This window comes from Echinops telfairi, unplaced genomic scaffold (genome assembly GCF_000313985.2).
Source record: "Echinops telfairi isolate 266 unplaced genomic scaffold, ASM31398v2 ScPeMD7_36;HRSCAF=134, whole genome shotgun sequence".
Classification (NCBI taxonomy): domain Eukaryota; kingdom Metazoa; phylum Chordata; class Mammalia; order Afrosoricida; family Tenrecidae; genus Echinops; species Echinops telfairi.
Genome location: NW_022103934.1, coordinates 1,824,076 through 1,840,757, shown reverse-complemented (window position 1 = coordinate 1,840,757; position 16,682 = coordinate 1,824,076). Strand labels below are relative to the sequence as shown.

The 16,682-nt window shown below is 56.8% G+C and overlaps 1 protein-coding gene across 1 annotated transcript in view; it reads right to left on the bottom strand.

The window, feature by feature from the left end:
• COL5A3 (collagen type V alpha 3 chain) overlaps positions 1-16,682 on the bottom strand; it is a 43,470-nt gene that overhangs the window by 23,381 nt on the left and 3,407 nt on the right. The window contains exons 2-27 of the mRNA XM_045290293.1: positions 13,424-13,585; positions 13,149-13,341; positions 12,905-13,061; positions 11,720-11,824; positions 11,132-11,278; positions 8,950-9,066; positions 8,717-8,851; positions 6,567-6,614; positions 6,447-6,488; positions 6,072-6,134; positions 5,550-5,624; positions 5,304-5,390; positions 5,076-5,132; positions 4,934-4,987; positions 4,697-4,750; positions 4,039-4,092; positions 3,902-3,955; positions 3,672-3,725; positions 3,297-3,341; positions 3,145-3,198; positions 2,972-3,016; positions 2,746-2,799; positions 2,568-2,612; positions 1,684-1,737; positions 1,507-1,551; positions 1,341-1,394 (exon numbers count right to left, since the gene is read on the bottom strand). Coding sequence (XP_045146228.1) covers positions 1,341-1,394; positions 1,507-1,551; positions 1,684-1,737; positions 2,568-2,612; positions 2,746-2,799; positions 2,972-3,016; positions 3,145-3,198; positions 3,297-3,341; positions 3,672-3,725; positions 3,902-3,955; positions 4,039-4,092; positions 4,697-4,750; positions 4,934-4,987; positions 5,076-5,132; positions 5,304-5,390; positions 5,550-5,624; positions 6,072-6,134; positions 6,447-6,488; positions 6,567-6,614; positions 8,717-8,851; positions 8,950-9,066; positions 11,132-11,278; positions 11,720-11,824; positions 12,905-13,061; positions 13,149-13,341; positions 13,424-13,585 — 2,054 coding nt within the window. The remainder of the gene's footprint in view (positions 1-1,340; positions 1,395-1,506; positions 1,552-1,683; positions 1,738-2,567; positions 2,613-2,745; positions 2,800-2,971; positions 3,017-3,144; positions 3,199-3,296; positions 3,342-3,671; positions 3,726-3,901; positions 3,956-4,038; positions 4,093-4,696; positions 4,751-4,933; positions 4,988-5,075; positions 5,133-5,303; positions 5,391-5,549; positions 5,625-6,071; positions 6,135-6,446; positions 6,489-6,566; positions 6,615-8,716; positions 8,852-8,949; positions 9,067-11,131; positions 11,279-11,719; positions 11,825-12,904; positions 13,062-13,148; positions 13,342-13,423; positions 13,586-16,682) is intronic.

Here is a 16,682-nt window from a genome sequence, read left to right as displayed (position 1 = left end):
ACACACACACACAAACACAGTCCCCTGCCCCAAGCCACCAGGGACAGTCCCATGAAGATGCTGGACTGGAGCGAGGGTGGGGAAATTACTTCTCCCCCAAAGCCCGCTGGCTGCTGTGGTGTCTGAGAGGAGGCTGACACCCCTCCCTCCCTCCCTTCCTACAGGCAGCATCCCAAGGTTGTTTGTGTGGGGGTGTGCAGGGGAGGCCAGATTTCCAAGTAACTGATTCCCATCTCCCAGGGACATTGTGTCCACAGCTCCTTCTGGCAGGAGAGGGAAGATGAACATTCCAGGCCCCAGTCTCATTCTGAAAGCAAAGGAATGTTTCCCGTTGTGCTGGCTACAAGGCGACTCTGTGCTTGGCTACAGCGTGACTGCTCTGAGCAAGTCTGGGCTCGGCTCACACCAAACTCTGGACTTAAGCCACCGGGAAATCTACACTTGGATGCAACATTAACTGAGCTTGGAGAGACAATGAAATCGCACTTGGATACAACATAACTGAGACAAGATACAACATTGAAATTGTACTGGATACAATGAAACGATGTGTTTAGACACCAGTTCAGCCACAGTGCAAAGTTACTGAGCCGAATCGCAACTGAGCTTGGTCTCTGGCTGTGGCTACGTCACCAGATTCAACTACAACATAGGCTTACTGGATACTAAGTGATACCTAGCTAGGCTTGGCTACAATGTAGCTCTGAGTTTGGCTACCAACAGGACAGTGGCCAGCTACAGTTTAGCTGCCTCCTTGATTGCAGTGTGATTAAGCTTTCCTACAATATGGAAACATGAGGCGTCAGATATGGCCAAACAGTTGCCACCAAACTGTTGTGCGACCAGAGAAAACGGGGGCCTGTCCTTGGCTACAATGTAATTGAACTTAGCCCTGATGGGGATGTGAACTCCATCGTCTCTGCACTTGGGGCCACAGCGCAAACCTATTTAACCACCGTGTGGTTCTTAGCTTGTCCCAGCCTGGTTGTGCCTGTAGAATTATGTGGCTCTGGGCTTAGAGAATAGTACAACCTTCCACTTACTATCACGCATTGACCTGGACTACAAGGTGGTGTGTGTGCTTGTGGTAAAATTGTGTTTAGCTTCGAATAGGCCTAACCGCTCTCAAGCACACAGCAACTGATTGCAACTGCACTGTAATTACTGTCCTGTGGTTGTTTCACTCCACGGTCACAAACACACACTTCTGCCTACCGTAGCCCAGACCCCAGACCCACTCCTTGGATGACAGGCTCATTCCTCCCTCCACACACCCAGCAATTTTTGGATGGAGTTGACTTTTCTGAAAGCCATGGAGAAATCCAGCATGTTCCACCTACCTTCACACCCCGAGGTCCAGGATAGCCCGGGGGGCCTGCTGACCCTAGTGGACCCTGAAATGGAGATGAAGTCAGTGCCCTCCTCTCTCACCCCTGGTGACCCTCCAACTCCTGGCCCTGCCAACCAGCCCTCACCCCCAGCCCAGCCTTTCCCTCAGCATCTCACCTGAGCCCCCTTCTCTCCTGCGGGGCCTTCGTGGCCTGGGTGACCCTAAGAGGAAGAACATACTCAATGATCCAGGACCCAGATGTTCAGTTTTTAGTCCAGATTCCAAAGTCCACCTCTTCCTTCTGCTTCCTATCCCTAGCTCCCACCCAGCTTTACTCAGTCCCCACTTCTCACCGGAGGCCCATCCGCTCCTGGAAGACCGAGTATTCCTGGATTCCCAGGAGGGCCCTGAAACAAGATGCAGAGTGAGGGGAAGATGGGTGGTCCCCCACATGCCATTGGCTCTGCTCAGACATGCAGCTACTTCAAGGTGAGAGAAGTCAACACCAGCGGTCAGGAAATCTATTCCCGGCCCTGTCCAGATGTGCTATGTGATCTTGGGGAAGCCCTCCTCCCCTTTTCCAGAGCCTGGGAAGTCTCTGTCTCTAGAGAATTAAGAGACGGGATGTAGAGCCAGGGTGATAGACACACTGGGGTGGCAGAGGATTCCCAGCACACCCCTAGCCTTAGATGTGCCTCCCACTCTCATGTGCTTCTACTGCAGAGGGGTGGAGCTAGGCAGTCTGAGGGAGCCCCCTGTATCCTGCAAACAGCTAGCAGGTCCCAAGGTGGGCAGCATGACCCAGCTAAGCCAATCAGATTCCTTCCTGGATTTTGAACTACGAGAAAGTATGATCAGACCAATTTGATCTTAGCGAGGTGGTGAGGCAGGTCAGGGTGGTACAGAAACAGAAGTGGAGGGTGAGGACCAGCTACGACAGGTGCAGAAAGACGCATACCTGCCAAAGATGGAAACAGGAGCGCAAGGAGGAGACCACAGGGCCCCAGAGAGAGAGAGAAAGCTCTGTCCTGTCCCCTGAGCGCTGGGAATGCTTTCTGACGATATCAGCTGGCCTTGCTGGGTCTCTGCTTCTTACAACCCATCCTCTCCCAGCAGTGACCCTTTGTAACCCTCGCTTGTTGAGCGTTTGAGCTAATGGAAACAGCCCTGGTGGGAAGCTTTTCCTGGAGGCAAGGAAGCCTTTCCGGGAAGCATTATAAATGGAGCTGTCACTCACCTTCTCCCCAGGAATGCCAATGAGTCCTTGGGGGCCAGGGATCCCCTGGAGACACAAACATTAGAAGGGAAGGAAAGGTCAGTAAGGGCTGAGGCCGGGAGAATCGGGGGCTCGTCCAGAGGCTTGGCTGACCATCGCTCGCCCTGCCCCACACTCGTTACCGAGAAAGCGCTCAAACCTGGGACCCAGGGTTTCCCTGCTGTCCTGGAGGGCCTGGTTCTCCTGGAGGGCCCTGGGGGGAGGAAGAAGGGGTTTGGTGGAAGGGCTCTTGGTATGGAGGTGACTGAGGCTGAAATGGGGGGCATGGGAGTGGATGAGGGCAGGGATTGTTACAGAGGGAAAGAGGGATCCGTGAAGAGCCATACGGCCCGAGTGTCCAGAAGGTTCAAAGGTTGGACACCTACCGCGTTCCCTTTGGCACCTGGCGCACCATTGATCCCGAATGCACCCTGGGGAGAGAGAAGGTGTGGCACCAAGACCAGGAGACACTGAGGCATGCAGGTGGAGAGGGAAGGATGCACCGAGGAGAGGGTTAAGAGAGGCACGGGCAAGTATGCAGGGGGACAGCACAGCTTACCGGACGTCCTGGGGGGCCAGGAGAGCCCCTGGGGCCAATCAGTCCTCGGGGGCCCTGCAAGAATCTCAGCATCACCTCTGGGCTTTGTTCAGAGGTCCCAAGAGTCGTGACTCCCTCCCCTACGCCAAACCCAGGGCGTTCATGACACTCACCGGCTCCCCAGCCTGGCCAGTGGGCCCTGAAGGTCCTTTTGCTCCCTGTGGAAAAGCATCACCACTTGGAGACGAGGGGGAGGCACCGTCCTTGGGGAGCCATGTCCCTCTCTCATCGGGACAGCCCCTGCTTTGCATCACGCTGAGTCAGTGCCCGAGGCAGGATGCAGCAGCAGGAGTCCATGTGATTCCATTCTGGTCCCTGACTCCAATCCTGTGTCCCCCAGCCTCACCGCCCCACTCCAAAAATAGACCATCTCCCTCCAGCCTGCAAAGCTCTGTAGCCCACGCCCTCCGCCTTCACCCATCCCCTGATGCCTCTACTCCTCTCTGACTCTCCTGGCTCCCGAGCCGCCAATCTGTCCCCACACTGACCTTCTCGCCATCCTCTCCTGGAGGACCAGGCTGCCCCACATGGCCAAAGTCACCCTGGAAGGGAGATCGGAGGAGAGTCCGGAGTCGGGGCCAACCCCTCGGGAAAGTAGCTTAGGCCTGAGGGGGTGAGAACTCAGGCCCAGGGATAAAGCGGTGACAGTGGGCGTAGAAGGGAGGGCTTAACTATTAGAAGGGGGCTTGAGCACAAGGGAGGGGCCGTGGACACTCACCCTTTGGCCCTTCTCGCCGGGCAACCCTGGCAGGCCATCAAAGCCACGATCACCCTGTCCAAAGAGACGCCAACTGAACTCCCGCCCTCAACCCCGACAGTTCCCACGCCCCAGGACTGACCCCGTTCGTTCATTACCTTGGGTCCTGTGTCCCCTGGGAGACCCCGAGCTCCATCTGCTCCAGAGCGACCCTATGGAAGAGGTGAGTCCAAGGATTAAGCATCAACCCCACCTCTAATCCTATCCAAGACAGGGACCCTCTACGGAATTATGCACAACATCAGGGCGATGCTTGCTGCCCTTTCCTCGGTACCTTCTTCAGACAGATTCCCAGGAGGGGTTCCTCAGGTAGAATGTAGCCTCCTAAGCAGAACGCGGGCTCATGCCCTAATCTGTTATCCCCGGTGCCCTGGCTTTCACCCAAACCATCACCGTCACCAAAAGGAAGAGCCCTGTACGTCCTCACACGTGCAACACTTTGGGAGCCTCTCGTTCACCATTTCCCGCAATGCGCCAAGCTCTTCCTTTGCAAACGTTGCTTCTTCTGCTTGGAACGCTCTTCTCTTTCGCGTGCACTTGGCTAACCCTCTTTCAGCGGTTCAACTACCTCTCTCTCTCTGCCAGGAGCTTTCTAACGCAGTCCAATGACGGGTGCAAATTCCTTCAGCGAAGAGTTGAAGCCACCCCCTTCCCTCGGTGCTCTCATCCCACCAATGACACCGGCAGACTCCGCAGCAGAGCGCTGGACACTGAGAGATGTGCAAAACGTAACCGAGATAGCTCGACGTCACTCACCATCTTGCCTTCTCGGCCGGGCGGGCCACGGGGGCCCTGGAGGCCTCGGGGACCCTGGAAAAGGAGGAGGAGAAAGAGGGAAGAGCCCCTTTAGGCCATTCCTTGGGAAAGGCAATAGTTGGTAGGGTACAGATCTCCAGTCTCTTGGTCACTTTCCCTTGGCAGCCCCTTATCCTTGGGCCCTGGAGGAAGAACTCCCCCCCACCCCAATCTTGCGCCCACCCCCACCAATCTCACCTGTGGTCCAATTTCTCCCACCTCTCCTTTCAGGCCTGGATACCCAGGGAGACCCTTGGAGAAGGATGGGGGGTGGAGAAGGAGTTCAGTTAGAAGGAGGTGACCCTTCTGCACACCCTACTCCACATGCCTCTTTACTCACCATGGGGCCTGGGCGCCCAGTGAGTCCCACGGGACCAGGGGGACCTTTCATGGAGAGCTGTAGACACAAAAGAGAATAGAGCCTCAGGTCTCCTTCAAGACCCCCAACCTCGCCCACAAAGGCATGCCCAGGAAACAAGCATCCCTCTGTGTTCTGACAGCCCTTCTTTACGTGCCCCCCCTTCCCTGCCGGTCAATGAGCTATCCTCCCCCCAGCTCCCCCACTCACCTGAGCCTGCTGCAGGACGGCCTGAGCCTGAGCCTGCTGGAAGGAGACTGAGGGCCCTTTGATGGACGCGCTGCTTGTAAACTGGAACTGGGGAGCAACTTGTGGTGAGGGGGACCCCCAAGGAGAGGCCCACCCCTGGGTCAGGACCCCACCCGCTAAGACTGTGCCTCCCTATCTCCCTCTTTGGGATTTCCGCCCAATGTGAAACCACTGTGCCACCAGGGTGCCTTCCGAACTCCTTCGTACCGGCATCATGATCACAGTGCCTGGTAGACCCCGGATCCCGTCGACGCCAGGAGTCCCTGAGAGGCCAGCGGGGCCCTGAGAGAGGGGGAGACAAGGACATGAAGGAAAGGATGGCAACAGAAATACACAGAGAAACAATGGGGGTGGATGCGCAGAGGGAGAAGCAGAGGAGAGGGGAGAGGGGAGGGGAGAGAGATGGGCACAGAGAAAGGGTCATGGAAAGTGAGCAAGAACAAAACGGGCAATGACAAAGAGGGGTGATGAGCAAGGGACGGGCTCGGCAGAGAGATGACAGAGATAGAGAGACGGAAGATGCAGATGGACAGGAAGGGCGCTTCGAGGTGAATAAGAGCACGTCAAAAAAGGAGCCAGAGAGAGAATTCGTGGACGGGGAGAGAGATGGGTTTGAGATCCAGGGCAGTGTCTCCAGTCTCGGCCCTGGGGACCACGTGCAGGCCTCCTTGCTCCCAATCTAAATACCTCACCTCTTCAGATGATTACACCCCAAGGGGAGCTCCTTACCGGTAGCCCGGGGTCCCCAGGAAATCCCGGGGGACCAGGAGGGCCTGAGGGACCGTCTGACCCCTGTTAGAGACAGAAAAACGGAAGTCACAGGAAGTTCAAGGTTTGAGCCAGGTTGACATCTGGCCCACCATTGACAGGGACCCCACACAGACCCCCTCCACTCCACCATCCATTGGACTCAACTCCTCCATATGAAGCTGACCTACATCGACCCCAAACTTACACTCCAGTGCCTGCTCTGATTCATGTCAGACCATCAGGCAGCAGTACACTCCAACTCCTGCCGGAAGGTCACAGCACCACCACCCCCCACCCCCCACCCTCCCCGGGAGGAAAGGACCCCGAGAACGAAGGGAAAATGCCATGACTCACCCTGGGTCCTGGGGCTCCTGGAGGTCCCTCAAACTGCTGCCCCTGAAGGAAGAGATGAGTGTCATCCCCAGGATAGCCCTCAACACCCCTCAACTTCTTGCAAGCCCCCAGCCCCTTCACCTGCTCAACTACCGCGGGTTCTCCTTTGGCCCCCTTCTCTCCGGCATCCTAGAGAAGAGGGGTGGAGAGGGAAGAGACGTGAACCACGGACCCCTCAGGGACCCAGCCTCACACTCATCTTCTGCAGCCCCTTCTCACACACAGAGGGACCACCCTCAGAGCTGGACTTGCTACCCTTTCTTCAAGCAGCATCCCCCTGCAGGGCTGCCCTGAACTAAGGAGCATGAACTCTAGATCCTGGTGCCTGCTCTGACTCCCGGGTCTCTCACTTACTTAGCTGAATGATGATACTGGCCAGCTTCCCCCGACACACACACACACCCTTGTCCTCATCTGTAAGGTCCGTGGGCAAATGAGGGTCCTACATGCCCCGTATGAGGATGAAGAAATAAAAACGATGTCTGGCACCAAGAGCAAATTAGTTATGGTCATTTACTTCTCCCCCTCTCTAATACCAAAGCTAGAGGCTAGGTGCTCTTCTTTGGCTGGGTTTTCCATTATTTACTTGTACCGTTTGCTCTCACTTTTGTTGTTGTTGTTTGACCCAAGGCGGTTTTATTTTAAGTTCATAGAAAAGTTACATTATTAATTCCATTATTTTCCACAAGTTTTTGAAGGCCCCTTGTATACAGAAGAACAGTGATGTCCACATGTACATTTTCATAATGCTGACTGCATCTTTGAGCTGTGCAACCATTCTCAGCATCCTTTCCCAAGGTGCTCCTCGTCAGTGAACTCACTGTTCCTTAAGGTTCTGATCTAATCTTTTGAGTTGCTGTTATCAGTCTGGTCCCATTAACACATGCTCACACACACACACACACACACACACACACACACACTGCCATTGAGTCAATTCTGTCTCATGGAGACCCTCAGGACAGGGTAGAGCTGCCCCCATGGGTTTCCAAGACTGTAACTCTTTTCAGGAAGAGAGAGCCTCATCTTTCTCCCACAGAGTGCCTGGAGGTTTTGAACTGCTGACCTTGTGGTTAGGAGCCCCCCACGCAGCACACTACGCCACCAGGGCTCCTTGGTGGCCTAGAGATAGATCTTTAATGAACACAATGTGCTCTCAAAGCAGATATTCTTTACCAGGTAGGCTATGCGAGTGCTTATTTCTGAGAAGATTTGGGGGAATCGTTTGAGTTTGAGATTTGTAGAGGATCTCAGAGCAACTGTTTCAAGGGATCAGCCAGACTCCGTAAGTCCTCAGAGTCTGGATTCCCTGGGAATTGGAAGATCTGTCCTGCCTCCTCCCAACCTCACTTGGTATATATTATTTTCTTAGGCAGTTTCATCCCATCCTTTGGTTAACGATACCATTTCTGGATTAATGAGTCTCAAAGGTTTATCTCCAGCCTAGACCAGAGTCCTGAACTCCACAATCTCCTAACAAGCCATCCGCTTGACATCCCTACCTGGATGCCAAATAGGCGCCTTCCATTTTAGAGGTGCACAAAGAGGCCCTGGACATTCTTCTTTTGCCCCTTCATTAGGCTTCCCCATCTTGATCAGGGGTCCCCTGGGCCTCGACCCAGTCGTCCTTGCAACGTCCTCCTCATCCCACAGCCAAAAGACAGCCCACGCCCCCCCACCTACTGCTCCCCCTCTCCAACAGCAGCCCCCTCGCCCAGCTCACCACACCCTCTCGCCCCACCAGTTGCTATTGAGTTGGTCCTAACCCATAGCCACCTCCCCTGGTTGTGTCAGAGCCCCCCTGGGATCTTAGGGTTCGTGATGGCTGGGTTTTCAGAAGTATATGGCCAACCTTTTCTTCAGTGAGCCCCCGTGGGTGGACTTGAACAATCCACCCTTAGGGTTGCCGCTGAAGGCATGGGCTGGTTCTCCAGGTTTCTCTGTGCCCCTCTGGCTCCCCCTACAGTTCACTTGCCATTGAGCAGCCAGCGGGAGCTTTCAAAAATCGTTCCCACACCCTGGGCCATCCCAGTGCCTTCCCACCCTGCTCAGACTTAGAGCCAAACTCAGCCAGGAGCACAACGCCCTTCCCCATGTCAGCACTCAGGAAATATGTGTCGGCTGTACTGGGGTGGAGGAATCCACAGGAGGCCAGAGAGAGCACGTGGCCTCGTGTGTGTCTCCATGAGTGACACTCGTCCCCTGCCCCTGATGCGGCCACCCCCGCTCACAGGGAAAATCTGGAACTGGGTCATTGATGACTGCTCGGCTGCACGGAAGAGGGGGCCCATGGCGAGGCTGTCTCCTTCCTCCCCCTCCGTCTTCAGGGTCTCCGGTTCAGCATCAATGTCAGGGTCCGGGGCTTCCTGAGGATAGTCGGGCAGAATGAACATGTCGCTTGGCCTCCTCTATCATCCCCCTCTGATCCAGCCTACCCTTCCAGCCCTGTCCTCTGCCCACCCACCTGCAGTATGGGGACGCTGTGGTCAGCAGACACCGTGGTGGAGACCACCAGAGGAGGCATGGAGGCTGGAGGCAGAGCTGGGGGTGGTGTGGCGGTCTTGGGGGTGTCCGCAGAGGTCTGGAGCCGAGACAGAGGGTGCGTCAGGTCTGGGGGACAGGGTTCAATCGAGACAAACAACAATCACCGCAAAAGCTCCCTGCCATCGAGTCGATGCCAGCACATACCCTATGGGACAGGGGGCAGCTGCCCTCCCCACCGTGAGTCTCCGAGCCTGCAGCTCTTTGCAGGAGCAGAAAGCCTCATCTTTCTCCCTCACAGCAGGCGGTGGTTTCGAACTGCCGACCTTGCAGTTGGCAAGGTCACTATCCCACAAAGGAGAGGCAAAAGAGGAGGAGACAAGCCTGCCCCTGGGAACTCCCAGTCTGGGAAGAGGGGTAGAACCTTCCCAAGGAACATGGAAAGGGTTTAGGGTCGGAGCTGCCCAGTGAAGGCAAAGGTCAAGGTGTGCTGGCTGGACCAGAGGAGCCAGCAGGGGGAGCATCAGGGATGAAGGAGAGGCCGGGCTGGGTCAGGTCCCAGAGGCCAGGGAGGCAGAGGGAGCTGGCTCCAGAGTCCAGTAGTCAAAGTCAAGGTCCAGAACTCAGGGCCAGACTCCCGGAAGCCCATCTCACATGTCCAGTCCCAAGGCACATCTCAGCAGTCAGCCAGCCAGGCCCCAGGCAGAGAGGGCGTGGTAGCTCCTCCCAGCATGACCAGCTGCAGAGGAACTGGGTCAAAGCAGATAAAAACGGGTGGCAGGGGCCCAGGTGAGGGACCGGGGCTGAGGAGGGAGGTGGGGAGGCACCGGTTTATTGCTGGGGGTCTGTGTCCCCAGCCTAAAGTGATAACCTCTTTGCCCCATAAACACTGAGGGTAGAAGTAGGAAAACTAGTGACCCCTTCCCCTGTGAAAGGCCTTCCAGCTAGTGGCTCCCCCTGTCCCTCCTGCCCAGTGCCCCCAATCAATGGCTCAAAGCAGTGGCCCCTAGACAATTCTATCTATAACTAGTGACTTCCACTCATAACCCACAGCCAATGACCCCCAACTAATAATCCCCAGGGACTCCAAGAAGTACCCCTCATCGGCGACTCACAAACAACAACCCACCTCAATGGACCCCCAAGAACTTGACCATATGTGACTCCCCAGTGAATGACCCAACTTGGGTGGGGGGAGGGTAAAAAGAGGAGTTGATGCCAAGGGTTCAATAGACAGTCAGTAGCTAGAAAGGAGTGACGGCACCATATGTACAAATATGCTTGATCCAATTGATGCATAAGATGTTATAAGGGTTGTAAGAGCCCCAAAGAAAATGATCTTTTCATTTGAAAAAAGAATCAATTAAAAAAATTAATGAACGACCCAATCAATGAGCTCTCCCAGGAGCCCCCGCAAGAGCCCCTCCAACCAACTTCCATCAATGACCCCCTAATCATTTTTCTTCCAATCAAGGATCCCCCCCTAAGCAATGAGTACCCCAAGTGGGCCCTGATCAATGACCCCCAAACAGAATTCTTCGGTCCAATGGCCTTCTAACTAATAACCCTCCACCAATAACCCTTAACTAAGAAGTCACTGACCTACTGATCCCCAAGATTGACCCCAAGCACTAAGCCTAACCTAGCAGCACAGGAAAGGCGAACAGCAGCCTCATCAATGACCTCCAACAGTCAATACCAAACAGTAAATTCCCAAACCTGGATCTCAATCAATAAACCCTCCACCAGATATGTCCGATCAGGGAAGCCAAACAGTACTCCCAGTGGCGCCCCCCTCAACGAATAACTCTCACCTTGAACTCGCAACAATGATACACTAACAAATGCACCCAGCATCCCTGGCCCCCAGCTAATGACACTCTCTAAACGGGGACACCCACCAAGATCGCCCTAACAATCAGATACTTATCGTAATCTGTCCCCTCTCTCTAGCTGCCCAGGACTAGAAGTGGGGTGGGGAAAGGTGGGCGAGCTTATAAGCTAGAACCAGCCCCCGCACGGTCATCAATCAACTCAGAAGCTGGAGGTCAGGGGTTGGAGACCAGCAGTAGAACCAGGAATGAGGAAGCAGAGGTCAGTGGGGATCTGGGGTCAGAAGTCAGAAGTGGTCACAGAGCAGAAGTGAGAGGCCAGCAGTGCTTTACCTGGTTCTCCAGGGAGGCAGGAGTTGGACTCAAGGTCACAGTGTCCTTGTTCTTCTTCTTCCTGCCCTTCCCCTTGCGACCTCGGCCTTTCTTCTTCCCCTTCCCCTTCTTTCGGGGAGCGGGGGTTCCTGGCTCACCCTGGAGGGGCTGGAAAGCAAGCCTCAGTCAGGTCCAGGGCTCTCTCGGGTGCCACTTCCCCAGTGGACGTCCTCGGGACCACTAAGTGGGGCCATGCTGGCCAGGGCTGGCCAGGAGTCCACTGTTCCTGCGTTGTTGTTGTTGTTTTTCTTTTTAAATCATTTTATTGGGGGCTCGTACAATTCTTATCACAATCCATTTCCTGTGTTCAGAGGCCAGGGTTTACTCAGCCCGGTGGCATGGGGTCAAGGTCAATCATGAATTCCACCCAAGGTCAGAGTCCCTCCTTTGTGTGGCCTGGGTCAAGGAACACGCAGGAGGGTGAGAGCTCACTAAGCCTTCTGTTTGGGGTTCAGAATCCACCGCTTCCTGGAACGTGGGGCCAGGGTTCAGAGGCTGTCTCAGTTTGCACCCTCGGGTCTGCAGGAACCCACACAGCCCCTCACTCACCGCTGCCGCTGAGGGGTCCGGGGCGTCACAGCCAGGAAGGTACTGCTCGCAGGCCTGGAAGGCTGCCTGAGGGTCTGGGTGTATCAGCAGCTCCTGAATCTCTCCCTGGAGGGGGGAGGAGGATGGGGGACACATGCTGACATGGATCCCATTCCTGCCCGCCCCCCAAGCTCCAAGGCTTGATGTTTCCCTACCCAGGGCTCCCAAAGTATAAGGCGAGGGTAGCCCCATGACAGCAGGCTCTCTGGCCCCTGAAGTGGAGAAAAGACAGAGCCCAACCCTCTCCTCACAACATCGGTCTCCTCACCAAGACCACACGGGCCCCTTCTCTCTAAGGCCCAGAGTAAGCTTCACTCGGGGAGGAAGGGCTCCCATGTGTGTTCTCCTCTGCCCCAACTCTTCCCACCGGCCTCCTCCATCTGACTACCATCCTTTCTCATGACCTCCCTTTGAACTTCCACCTACGACCTCCTCCCTCTAGCCTCCTCCTCTGACCGTGGTTACCCATGACCTCCTCTTCCTGACTACCATCCCTTCCGACCTTCTCCCTCTGAATGTTTACCTATGACCTCCTGCCTCTAGCCTCCTCTGCTGACCACCATCACCCATGACCTTCTCCCTCTGACCATCACCTCCCCTGACCTCCTCCCTTGGATCACCTTCTTGACCATGATCGCCTACGACCTTTCTCCCTCTGACACCACACCCTCTGATATATGTCAGCTACCCTTCTAGGGCCTGGGATAAAGAAGTGACAGATGAGGTCCTGGGCCTCCAAGACATGACACTCATCACAGTCACACACACTTACACTGTCATGACCAGCAAGAGTCACCACCACACTAGAAACGCATCCACCTACAGCCGCTGTCACCCAACACCATACCTGGAGACCCCAGGGGCCACGCCCACACCCACAGAGTCCCACGCCGTCCTCGTAACCACAGCGCCCTCCTCACCAGCACCTCCCAGCCACGCAGGCAACGGCCTTCACTTCCCACCTGCAGCTCCGTGGTTCTCCACCTGCACGCCCTCACACTCCAGCAGGGGCCCCCTGCCTCAGTTTCCCCAGCTTTGTGGAAGCTTGGCCTCCCCTCCCCCAGTCCCCTCTCCAGATTCAGGACGTGGCCTGGACTCCTCCTGCCCTCTGGCTCTGTTCCCTCCACCACACCTCGGCGCCTCTACCTCAAACGTGTCCTCCCCTGGCTCCTGGGTCCCCAGCACCATGAATCCAGCTGTGCTGACGGATCGAGGTCCTGGGCCCCACGTGGGGGGCTGGGGTTCACAGTCAGCCACCAGGGTCACCATCCTGCCGTCCACACTGACTGCCACACGGTGCCACCTGCAGCCAGACAGCCTCAGTGGGAAGTGCTCTCCCTGCCGCCCCCACCCCCGCCCCTTGTTGGGCCCCTGTCCTCCCTGTACTCACCTGCCATCTGTGATGTTGACCTGTTGGGGAACGGGACTGGAAGTGTCACCTAGGAGGCCCAGCCCCGGCCCCAGCACCAGTCCCAGCTGCCTGGCTCCATGCTCATTGTAAATGGACACCAGCATGGCAGGCCTGCTGGCTGGCCGACCCCGCAGGGTGGCCAGCACGGAGAAGTTCTCAGGAAAGGTGCCATCTGGTGGGCAGAAGGGAAGGGAGAGCTCAGGCCACCTGGCCATACTCCCACGATGGCCCCAGGCCCTCCCACCCTGACTCACCTGGGAAGAGCTCCCACGTGGGGACACTGGGTGGGCTGGCCTTGCCCACCCTGAATGCCCGGTCACCCTCAGGGGTCCTCTGAGGGCAGAATCCAGGCCCCTCGGGGACCCCAGCCTGGCCCCCACGCATGCCCAGAGCCTTCAGCACATCCACAGGGTCTGCTGTAGAGAGGTGTGGGGGTGGGGGGGTTCACTTAGAACAAGCCCAGACTCCACATGAATGGCTCTGGCTTGGCGGAAGGTGGGGGTGGGGGGTGGGGGGGGTCAGTCCCTCTCCGTGTTTGTGGCTCAGGGGGAAGAAACAGGCCTGGGACGGGCACCCAACCCCCTCCCTGCCCCACAGCTGTTCCGGCCTCATCAGACTGTTGACTCCTGGGTTTTTTTCCCTTGGTTTTTGGTGAGAAGGGGAAAAAAAAAAAAAAAGCTGACCTAGTTCTAGGATGAATCAAAGCTTCCTGGCTAGAGCCCCAGTGCTGATTGTCCCCAACTCCCCACACCCCCGCACCGGTTCTCTGGAGCTCCTTTCCCCCCTACCGCCCCCACGGCCCCCACCGCCACCAGCCCCATGGCCAGGGGGAACTCGCTCTCTGAGAGAAGGGGCTTCCTCTCTATGCTCTTCCCTCCCCCCCCTCCTCCTCCTCCTGCTTCTTGCCTCCTCCCTCTGACTCTCATCCCTACTGACCTCCTCCCTCTGAACTTCTTTCTACCTACGACCTCCTCCCCCTGAACTCCTGCCTAGAACCGCCCCACCACTACCACCACCACTGCAGGTTAGGTCAGACTGCCTCCCTGTGGGACCATCCTCTCTGGCCTTGCTCTGGTGGGCACCAACCTCCTCCCTCGGGCCTTCCCCTTTGACCTCCTTCCTCTGACTTCTCTCTGACTGCCCACTGACCTCCTCCCTCACCTCGTACCATTCTCCTCTGTCTGGCTACCCTGGGACCTCCCCTTCTGGTGGCACCTCTCACCTCTTCCTCCTGGCTGCCTCTCTGATAACCCTTTGACCTCCTCCCTCTGACCCCCCTCTCTCAGCCCAGGAAAGGAAGGAATGGGCTTAGCCCAACCAGGCCCTGAGTCCAGGCCCCCAGCCCAGCTCGAGGCAGCCAGGCCAGCACTAAATGGAACCACATGGCTCGGGCAGGGGCGGGTGGGGGCTTCCCCTGGGCCTAGAGCCCCTGCCCAATCCTGGCTTCCCCCACAGGTCTTCTGTCCCACTGACCCCCTGACCCAGCCTCTTGGCAAGAGCCAGATTCTGTAGAATCTGCCATGACTTCACCCCTGGAGGTGGCTCTGCTGACCTCACCATGGGGAGGCCAGGGGGTGGAGGGAGCCAGGCTTGGGGGTGACAGGGGCTCAGATGAGAGACCCCATCTCAGCTCTTCTTGAATCAGGCTAGTCATTCTCCAGACCCCTCCGGCCCCTGTTCTGCCCTCCGCTCTCTCTTGCCCCCAAACCCCTTGTTTGTTCTCTCCTCTCCCCCTCCCTCCCCTCCTCTCTCTGCCCCATTTCACTGCTGGTCTTTCCAGATCTTTCTCCATGACCAGCTCAGAACCGACCTCCTCCCAGCCCTCTGTGTCTCCCTGGCTCTTCCATCTCTGTCTCTGCATGCTTCTGTCTCTGGACCTCTCGCTCTTTTCCTGTAGATTACTCAGCACCCCTACTCTCCTCCTTCTCAGCCCCCTCCCTGCACCAGGCCCAATCTCTAATTGCTTGCTCTGTGGCTCAGCTATCATTAAGAGGCATTTAGGTTAGAGCCCCCTGGGGCTGAGATCTGGACTCCCAGGCTCTGCTAACCACAAGGGTCACTCCCCTTGGAACCATCTGGAACCATCGTCTGATCCATGACCTGGCCTGGCGTGACTCTCCCAGGCTCTCCCGACCCAGGTTCCGGCCTCGCTGCAGTCAGAGAGGGTCTTCCCCTCACCCGCAAGTCCTGCCCAGCCTCTACCCCAAATGCCTCCTGCTTCAGCCTTGTGTCCCCTTCTGAAGTGACCTTTCAGAGACTGACTGCCCTTTCTTCCCGTCGCTGGCTCTGTGACAAGGAGACACACAAGAGGCATTGAGCTCTGCTTGAAGGGCCAAAGAGGGGGTGTGGGGGGGGGTGTCTGTCAAGGACCCAGCTGCCCTTCCCCCACAGACCGGCCCTTGTCCTGGCCACCCCCACCCCAGAGACTCCGGGTTGAACCTGAGATGTGGAGGGAGGCCAGCCAAGATGTAACATGGCTGGGATGTCCCAGGTGTGTGGGAGCACATAGGTGTGACTGAGTGTGTGTGGAGTGTGTGTGGGGGAGTATGTGCACATGTGCATGCACATGCACGCTGTTGTGTGCGTACATGAGGTCGTGAAGGATGTGTGCATCTGAACGAGCTAGGGAATGGCTGGGCAGATGGCTTGGTAATGTACCAATGTGACCTGGTCTTTGTACCAGGTAACGTACCAACGTCTTTGACCTGGTGCTGAGGTCGGAGAGCCCCGGTGGCTGCTAAGCGAAAGATCTGCAGCTTGAAATCACCAGGCTTTCCTCAGAAGAACAGTAGGGCTGTCTGCCGCCCCTCTACCCGCTAAAGATTTACAGCCCAGGAATCTCTGGGCAGTAGCTCCCCTCTGCCCTAGAGGGTCTCTCTGGGTCAGCTGCATGGCAGGGGGTGGGTGAGACGAGGGGCAGTTACCTGAAAATGTGGCTGTGTGCTCAGAAGGGAAGGTCCTGGTGGTGAATCGTGGGTGGGCGGGGGTGGCTTTTGGAGTGGTGCCGCCATGGCGGGGACTTGGGATGGGAGTTGGTGGTAATGTGTGAGCCTGTGGCGGGGACAGGGCCTGGGCGGCTGGCTGTGAATTTTGACCGGTTGCCTGTGTGCCGTGGGAGTCTGTCAGAACCTGAAAAAGTTGCCCAAATCCCTGACCACGAGCTGGGTGACAAATGAGGTTGTGTGGGCGCAGAACATGGTGTTGGCCTGACGTCCTCGGGGCCTCAAATTCTGAGAGCATGACTGAGACAGCACACACATGCAGACACGTGGGTGTGGGAATGGGCACTGATGCACTTTGGAATTACCCACAAGGGCAGCACCTCCCTGGGCTCAGGAGAAATCTAGAAAGCATGGTTATGGTGGTGGTGGAAGTGGTGAGGGTGATAGTGGAGGAGGCGGTAGAGGAGAGGAGGAGGAGGAAGAGGTGATGGCGGTGGTGGTGGAAGTTGTAAGGGGGGTGGAGGTGGTGAGGGTAGGGGTGATAAGTGGTGAGGGTGATGGTGGTGGTGGT